Source organism: Teleopsis dalmanni, chromosome 1, assembly GCF_002237135.1.
Source record: "Teleopsis dalmanni isolate 2A chromosome 1, ASM223713v2, whole genome shotgun sequence".
Lineage (NCBI taxonomy): Eukaryota > Metazoa > Arthropoda > Insecta > Diptera > Diopsidae > Teleopsis > Teleopsis dalmanni.
Genome location: NC_051846.1, coordinates 218,262,561 through 218,272,055, shown reverse-complemented (window position 1 = coordinate 218,272,055; position 9,495 = coordinate 218,262,561). Strand labels below are relative to the sequence as shown.

Here is a 9,495-nt window from a genome sequence, read left to right as displayed (position 1 = left end):
CTATTTCAGAAATTTTATGTAAACATTGTTTTCATTATTACTCACATCGTTAAGTTTGTAAAAACTTAGAATCCTTTTTTATTTTTTAAACTACACAAAAGCAATAACTTACATTCATAACAATTGATCAGGTTTTGATATGAGGTGGAATGTGTTTCATTCCTATTTCAGAAATTTCATGTAAACTTTGTTTTCATTATTACTCACATCGTTAAGTTTCTGTAAAAGATTACATTCCGTTTTTATTTTTTAAACTACACAAAAGCAATAACTTACATTCATAACAATTGATCAGGTTTTGATATAAGGTGAAATGTATTTCATTCCTATTTCAGAAATTTTATGAAAACTTTGTTTTCATTATTACTCACATCGTTAAGTTTCTGTAAAAGCTTACATTCCTTTTGTATTTCTAAAATTACAAAAAACCAATATCTTACATTCATAACAATCGATGAGGTTTTGATATGAGGTGGAATGTGTTTCATTCCTATTTCAGAAATTTCATGTAAACTTTGTTTTTTTTATTACTCACATCGTTAAGTTTCTGTAAAAGCTTACATCCCTATCTTATTTCTAAAACTACACAAAAGCAATATCTTACATTCATAACAATCGATCAGGTTTTGATATGAGGTGAAATGTGTTTCGTTCCTATTTCAGAAATTTCATGTAAACTTTTTCTTCGTTATTACTCACATCGTTAAGTTTCTGTAAAAGCTTACATTCCTTTTGTATTTCTAATACTACACCGAAGCAGTATTTTATATTTATGATAATTAATCAGTTTTTAATATGACAGCATATGTATTCCATTCTTGTTTCAGAAATTTCATCTAAACTTTATTTTTATTATTACTCACATCGCTAAGTTTCTGTAAGAACTACAATTCTTTTTTAGTTTTTAAACTACACAAAAGCAATATCTTACATTCATAACAGTCGATCAGGTTTTGATATGAGGTGAAATATGTTTCATTCCTATTTAAGAAATGTCATGTAAACTTTGTTTTTATTATTACTCACATCGTTAAGTTTCTGTAAAAGCTTACATTCCTTTTTTATTTCTAAAACTATTTAAAAGCAGTATTCCTATTCCGTTCCATTCCTAACAATTAATATATAGTTGAGAAAATAGTTTTCAACTACACTAAAGCAAAATCTAACTTTTATTCCGTTCCATTCCTAACAATTAATATATAGTTGAAAAAATAGTTTTCAACTACATAAAAGCAATATCTAACTTTCATAACAATCGATCATTTTTTGATATAAAGTAAAATGTAATTCATTCCTATTTCAGAAATTTCATGTGAAGTTTATTTTTATTATCACTCACATCGTTAAGTTTCTGTAAAAGCTTACATTTCTTTTTTATTTTTTAAACTACACAAAAACAATATCTTACATTCATAACTGTTTGAGATTTGGCACAGCAACCAGGCGATATGGCATCACCCATTTAGTAGTTTTTGACAGTGGCATTTTAACATTTGGCAGCAATAATTTTGGCTTCGTTTTTTTGCTTTTTCTTTCTCCTTCTTCTTTACTTGACTGGCATAGAGTGTGCACGTTTTTTTGGCTTGGCGAGATATAAATTATTCTAGTCTAATTTTTTCCTAAATTGAATGAATAAATAAACTTTTGCGTGTGTGTAAATAAATCGTGTTTGTTTTTCATACATTTGTTGGTGCCGAAACCCGGGAATTTCGGTTTTTATTTAAAAATTAAATTGCGTTTTTGGCTTTTTTGGCGTTTTTATACGAAGAAAATATGGCTGCCTTAAATAGGCGTACGGCTGCGTGGTTATCATTAAAGCGGGTAGCTGCAAAAATACTGGCGGATGACTACGTTGAGGATGGCTTTGGCATGCAGCAAGATCGTGCAACATTGCAGGCACACTTCGAAAAACTACAAACTGCACATGGTGAGTTGGTGGCTTTGGCAAGAGATGATACTGAATTATGGTCTCACATCAAGTTGTGGGACGAGGTGGAAGACTTATATAACGAGGCGTGCGTTGTATTGCGGCGTGAGTTGGCCCATTGTGATGTACAAAATACGGATGCACCTTCCAATATGGCAGGCGGTGCTGCATCTTCCCAAGGCTTGGCAATTAAATTGGAACGATTGGCGGTACCCAAGTTTGATGGCACGATGCGCAATTGGCTGGCATTTAAGGACACATTCGAGACATTGGTACATTCGCAAGAGTTTCCAGAGGCATACAAGCTTGGCAAACTGCGAGAGGCAGTCCATGGTGATGCAGTGGCACTTGTCGTAGGCATGTACAGTGGCGGGTACGATGAGGTATGGGCTGCACTGAAGGCTCGGTACGACAATCCGAAACAGTTGACTGAAATACACGTGGCTAGGCTAATTGGCTTCAACCCACCACAGGCTGAGTCAACATCTGCGTTGCTCTCGGTGGTTGGTACAGTGCGAGAGTCCTTGCGAGCGCTTGCGGTAATGAACCTACCTGTGGATCAATGGGATGCATTGGCGGTACCCATCATAGTGTCCAAGTTACCAACAATTACGCAACAGGCATGGGGCATGAGCCGCACAACTAATCAAATTCCTCCTTTGGCAGATTTGCTTGCATTTTTGGAGACACGAGCTCACAGTCTAGTTGGCACTGTTTGGCGAGCAATGGAGAGCAAACCAAAATCTGATGGCAAGACTGCTACATTACAATATCGTGGCACATCTCAGGCTGATCATAAAAGGCCAGGTTCACGTCTAATGAGGACAAACCTAATAGCAACTACTCCAGGCCACTGCCAGTTTTGCAATGACGCATCTCACCAAATAGGAAACTGCACCAGGCTATTGGCTTGCTCACCAGCGGAGCGCTTCACATTGCTTAAAGGCTCGAATCTTTGCTTCAATTGCTTGAAACCTGGACATTCTACTAAGGCATGTGGCTTAACTAATTGTCGCATATGCAATGGCAGGCATCACACTCTACTATGCCGAAGTTCACCAGCGCAAACTCCTCCTTTGAAAGAGTCCAAACAGCAGGCACAAACCGCACCTCAGGCACCAGCGAAACCGAATCAGACTGGCATCCCACCACGTGTGCATCAGTGACTACACCATCCAATGCAGACATTCGCTACTATAGGCAATCGGGTTATACTCTTGGCAACAGCACAAATACGCATCTTAATGGCTTTGGCGATATCGACTCGTGTCGAGCTCTATGCGATCCAGGCTCTCAGGTAAGTCTAATGAGTACGCGATATTTTAATCAACTGGCTCTGCGGAAGCAGAAAAGTGCATTGCAATTACAAGGCGTTGGCAGTGGCAATCGCTCATATACTAATGGCCGGGCAGTCTTGCGCATATTTTCGACTGTCAATGCTTTATTTGGCTTGGATGTTGAATTCTACATCATCAACAAAATTACCTCAGCAATCCCTGTGGCTCCAATCATGGAAAACTGTTGGCAGCATTTACGCAATTTGCCTTTGGCAGACCCGAAATTTGGCGAAACTGGTGTTATAGATGCATTGCTTGGCTATAACCCCCAGACGTATGGGGCCAATTGTTGGCAGATGGCATAGTTCGTGGCGAACTTGATGATCCTGTGGCACAAAATACGCAATTAGGCTGGGTTGTATTCGGACCAGCTGAAGAAACCGTGCATAACTACAAGGCGGAACAATCTATGGCATTGCGTGTGGAGGCGCCTGATGAGCGAGTTGATGACCTTCTACACAGGCTATTTGAATCCAAAGAAATTGAGATGGCTAAAGGCGATACACTAGCAGCAGTTGATCTTTGCGAGTGCATTTTCATGAGCACCCATAAGCGTTTTGATGATGGCAGTTATTGTGTACAAATACCATTTACATCAGATGCTCCACCACTTGGCAATTCACATCAGATGGCACTCAGGCAATTTCACCAGTTGGAACGAAAATTGGCATCCAGCTCAGAGCTGAGGCAAAGATATGTGGCTTTTATGCGCGAATACGAACAACTTGGTCACATGCACCCTATTCAGCATCATTCAGGCGACCCATCTCAGGCATACTACATTCCACATCATGCAGTCATGGCAAAATTCCGAGTCGTATTCAATGCTTCCGCAAAAACATCGAATGGCATATCATTAAATGATACACAACTCGTTGGCCCCCCAATACAGGATTTTTTACTTAACCTTTTGCTTCGCTTCAGGCAGCATCGAATAGCATTCACAGCTGATGTGGAGAAAATGTTCAGGCAAGTCAAGGTTGACGAGAGGCACAGGCAGTGGCAACAGATCCTCTGGCGGGAATCATCCGATCAGCCCATTCGCACATATCAATTGGCTACCGTTACATATGGCACAACCAGTGGCACATATTTGGCTGTTCGCACTATGCAGCAATGTGGCAGAGACAATTCTTATAAACTCTCAGATGAATTACGAGCTAAAACTGCTTTGCACAGCATCCTGAATGTTTTCTACGTAGATGACTACCGTAAGAGTACACCTTCTGTTGGCATGGCGATTCAACTGGCGGCCGATGTCTCATCCGTTTTGGCAGACGGTCAGTTCCATCTCAGGAAATGGAAATCGAATAGCGCTGAAGTCTTGGCGCATCTTCTTGGCGATGCTGATCCATGTCAGCTTAATCCGCACTTGGCAGAAACTACTGTTCTTGGCTTACACTGGGATCCACTCACTGATGAACTCTTCTATCAGGTCAGCTCTTATGATGCACAACATCTTACGAAAAGGCAAGTGCTTAGCGATGCAGCAAAATTATATGATCCAATTGGCATGTTGGCACCAGTCATCATTACGGCTAAACTTTTCATACAGAAACTCTGGCAGGCAAAATTGGCACGGGACGACCCATTACCACTTGAACTGTTGCAAGAATGGCTCATATACCGAAGGCAGCTGTCCCAACTGGAGGCAGTGCGAATACCGCGTTGGATAGGCATGCAACCCGGATATCAAATACAACTTCACGGCTTCTGCGATGATAGTGTCAAGGCAATGGCTGCAGCACTCTATTTGGCAACAAACCACAATGGCAGTATCACTAGTCACATTATCGCATCAAAAACTAAAGTGGCACCATTACATTCGGTAACAGTACCCCGATTGGAACTTTGTGCTGCGCAATTGTTGGCTACTCTTTTACACGAAACAAGGCAGGCTTTGCATTTGGAGCACGTACCATACACTCTATACTCCGACTCAAATATTGCTCTATGTTGGCTACGCAAAAACACATCACAATTAAAGCAGTACGTTGCTAATCGCGTTGGCTGCATTCAATCGATGACAGATATCAAGCATTGGCATCACATTCCTACCAAACTCAACCCAGCTGATTGCGTCAGTCGTGGCATATTCCCTTTGGCGTTGCAAAACCACGCATTATGGTGGCACGGTCCTAATTCAACTGATTATTCAATCAATGAGCTGCACCACTGTGCACCAGCAGAGCTGGCAATAATGGAAGGCGAGTTAAAACCAGTTAAGGTAAAGGCATTGCAGGTAATAGGTCAACCCGCATTACAGACACACTACACTGCTGGCGACGAATTGGTCGTCATAGATCTGTTGCACCGGTTCAGCCATCTTGGCAAGCTATTGCACACTACTGCATACATATTGCGTTGCAAAAAGGCACATCATCGTTTTCGTTCGCATACACACATCTGTACAGGCGAAATGGACATTGCTTTAAATCACCACATCAAGGCAGAACAAGCGAAATATTTCGCAGTTGAAATCAAGCAGCTAAAAAAGGCACAGCCCATATCCACATCCAGCAAGCTCATTGCACTGAGTCCATTCATCAACTACACAGCGGACAATATATTGCGAGTAGGCGGACGCCTACACAATGCGAGGGTGGCAGAGCCACAGCGTCATCCAATCATTCTTCCGAAGGATAGCACATTGGCCAGGCTTTTAATATGGCAGGTGCATCAGGACACACTTCATGGCGGTATACAAATTATGCTTCATACGATTCGACACAAATATTGGATTCTACAGGCACGCATTTTGGTTAAGCAATGCATACACTCATGCGCGATTTGCAGGCGGCATAAACACATAATGCTACAACAACGTATGGCGACATTACCAAAGGCTCGGGTCACCCCATCTCCACCATTTGCAAGATCTGGCTTAGACTATTGCGGTCCATTCAACATACGCATTGGCTCCAAGGCTGTTCGAACAGTGCGGAAGGCTTACGTGGCAATCTTTGTGTGCATGGTAACCAAGGCAGTGCACATCGAACTGGCTGAAGATCTCACTTCTGAGGCTTTCATAAATGCATACACCCGTTTCGTAAACCGGCGTGGTCCATGTAATCATTTATACAGTGACAATGGCACTACATTCATTGGCGCAGATCGCTTAATGGCCGCTGACTTACAGGCTTGGCATAATGAATATTCTCAACAGCAATTGGCAAATCGAGGCACAAAATGGCATTTTCTACCACCTGGCGCACCTCATCAAGGCGGTCTATGGGAATCTGCCGTTAAGTCAGCAAAGAAGCACTTACTACGCATTGTTGGCACCCATTCCATTTACTATGATCAGCTACATACTCTACTTGTACATATCGAGGCTTGCTTGAATTCACGTCCACTTATACCATTGCATGACACTTGTGACGACAAGATGACTCTATCACCTGCAGATTTCCTAATTGGCAAGGTACCTAGCAACAAATTATCATACTGCGAAAGATATGCAGGCTTGTGGAGCATCCTGAACGTACCCGTCCAGCCGGGGAGGATGTTTATATTTGGCACAGCAATCAGGCGATATGGCATCACCCATTTAGTAGTTTTTTGACAGTGGCATTTTAACATTTGGCAATATATTTTGGCTTCGTTTTTGCTTTTTTTTTTTTTTTTTCTTACTTGGGATACTGACAGAGTGTGCACGCTTTTTTTGGCTTCGCGAATTAAAGTAATTTATAAATTTTCTAGTCTATTTTCGTAAATTAAATAAATACATAAACTTTTGTGTGTGTGGAAATAATTGTGTTTGTTTTTTCATACAATAACAATCGATCAGGTTTTGATATAAGAGTAAAAAAGTATTTCATTAATATTTCAGAAATTTCACGTAACTTTGTTTTTATTATTACTCACATCGTTAAGTTTCTGTAAGAATTTACAATCCTTTTTAAGTTTCTAAACTACACAAAAGCAATATCTTATATTTATGATAATCGATCAGGTTCTGATATAACGTAAAATGTAATTCATTCCTATTTCAGAAATTTTATGTAAACTTTATTTTTATTATTACTCACATCGTTAGGTTTCTGTAAAACCTTACATCTCTTTTTATTTCAAAAACTCCACAATAGCAATATCTTACATTCATAACAATCGATCGTGTTTTAATATAAGGTAAAATGTATTTCATTCCTACTTCAGAAATTTCATTTAAACTTTGTATGCATTATTACTCACATCGTTAAGTTTCTGTAAAAGAGTACATCCCTTTTTATTTCTAAACCTACACAATAGCAATATCTTATATTTATGATAATTGCTCAGTTTTTAATATGACATCATATGTATTTCATTCCTCTTTCAGAAATTTCATGTAAACTTTATTCTTATTATTACTTACATCCTTAAGTTTCTGTAAAAGTTCACAATCCTTTTTATTTTTAAAACTACACAAAAGCAATATTCCTATTTCATTCCATTCCTAATAAATAATATTTCATTCATTCCTATTTCAGAAATTTCATGTAAACTTTATTTTTATTATTACTCACATCGTTAGGTTTCTGTAAAACCTTACATCCCTTTTTATTTCTAAAACTCCACAATAGCAATATCTTACATTCATAACAATCGATCATGTTTTGATATATGGTAGAATGTATTTCATTCCTATTTTAGAAATTTCATTTAAACTTTGTTTGTATTATTACTCACATCGTTAAGTTTCTGTAAAAGAGTACATCCCTTTTTATTTCTAAACCTACACAATAGCAATATCTTATATTTATGATAATTGCTCAGTTTTTAATATGACATCATATGTATTTCACTCCTCTTTCAGAAATTTCATGTAAACTTTATTTTTATTATTATTTACATCCTTAAGTTTCTGTAAAAGTTCACAATCCTTTTTATTTTTAAAACTACACAAAAGCAATATTCCTATTTCATTCCATTCCTAATAAATAATATTTCATTCATTCCTATTTCAGAAATTTCATGTAAACTTTATTTTTATTATTACTCACATCGTTAAGTTTCTGTAAAACCTTACATCCCTTTTTATTTCTAAACATACACAATAGCAATATCTTACATTCATAACAATCGATCATGTTTTGATATATGGTAAAATGTATTTCATTCCTATTTTAGAAATTTCATTTAAACTTTGTTTGTATTATTACTCACATCGTTAAGTTTCTGTAAAAGAGTACATCCCTTTTTATTTCTAAACCTACACAATAGCAATATCTTATATTTATGATAATTGCTCAGTTTTTAATATGACATCATATGTTTTTCATTCCTCGACACAAATATTGGATTCTACAGGCACGCATTTTGGTCAAGCAATGCATACCCTCATGCGCGATTTACAGGCGGCAAAAACACATAATGCTAAAACAACGTATGGCGACATTACCAAAGGCTCGGGTCACCCCATCTCCACCATTTGCAAGATCTGGCTTAGACTATTGCGGTCCATTCAACATACGCATTGGCTCCAAGGCTGTACGAACCGTGCGGAAGGCTTACGTGACAATCCTTGTGTGCATGGTAACCAAGGCAGCGCACATCGAACTGGCTGAAGATCTCACTTCTGAGGCATTCATAAATGCATACACCCGTTTCGTAAACCGGCGTGGTCCATGTAATCATTTATACAGTGACAATGGCACTACATTCATTGGCTTACAGGCTTGGCATAATGAATATTCTCAACAGGAATTGGCAAATCGAGGCACAAAATGGCATTTTCTACCACCTGGCGCACCTCATCAAGGCGGTCTATGGGAAGCTGCCGTTAAGTCAGCAAAAAAGCACTTACTACGCATTGTTGGCACCCATTCCATTTACTATGATCAGCTACATACTGTACTTGTACATATCGAGGCTTGCTTGAATTCACGTCCACTTATACCATTGCATAACACTTGTGACGACAAGATGGCTCTATCACCTGCAGATTTCCTAATTGGCAAGGTACCTAGCAAGAAATTATCATACTCGCGAAAGATATGCAGGCTTGTGGAGCATCCTGAACGTACCCGTCCAGCCGGGGAGGATGTTTGATATTTGGCACAGCAATCAGGCGATATGGCATCACCCATTTAGTAGTTTTTGACAGTGGCATTTTAACATTTGGCAAGCAATAATTTTGGCTTCGTTTTTGCTTTTTCTTTCTTTTTTTCTTACTTGTATACTGACAGAGTGTGCACGCTTTTTTTGGCTTCGCAAAATATAAGTAATTTATAAATTATTCTAGTCTAA

The 9,495-nt window shown here is 38.8% G+C and overlaps 2 protein-coding genes across 2 annotated transcripts; both read left to right on the top strand.

Moving 5' to 3' along the window:
- Positions 1-1,773: 1,773 nt before the first annotated feature.
- On the top strand, positions 1,774-3,093 carry LOC119667336. The gene has a single exon (XM_038076625.1). It carries the CDS (start codon positions 1,774-1,776, stop codon positions 3,091-3,093), a length of 1,320 nt encoding a protein of 439 aa, XP_037932553.1.
- A 140-nt stretch (positions 3,094-3,233) lies between these two features.
- Positions 3,234-9,297, top strand: LOC119667335. Its single transcript, XM_038076624.1, has 3 exons — positions 3,234-3,501; positions 3,561-6,688; positions 8,557-9,297. The coding sequence occupies exons 1-3, from the start codon at positions 3,234-3,236 to the stop codon at positions 9,295-9,297; spliced, it is 4,137 nt and encodes a 1,378-aa protein (XP_037932552.1).
- The last annotated feature ends 198 nt before the right edge of the window (positions 9,298-9,495 follow it).

Coding starts and splice junctions, on each gene's coding strand:
- LOC119667336 (XM_038076625.1), top strand. CDS start 1,774: ATGGCTGCCTTAAATAGGCGTACGGCTGCGTGGTTATCATTAAAGCGG.
- LOC119667335 (XM_038076624.1), top strand. CDS start 3,234: ATGAGTACGCGATATTTTAATCAACTGGCTCTGCGGAAGCAGAAAAGT. Junction 3,502..3,560: donor CCCGAAATTTGGCGAAACTG/GTGTTATAGATG, acceptor AATTGTTGGCAG/ATGGCATAGTTCGTGGCGAA. Junction 6,689..8,556: donor CAGATTTCCTAATTGGCAAG/GTACCTAGCAAC, acceptor TGGATTCTACAG/GCACGCATTTTGGTCAAGCA.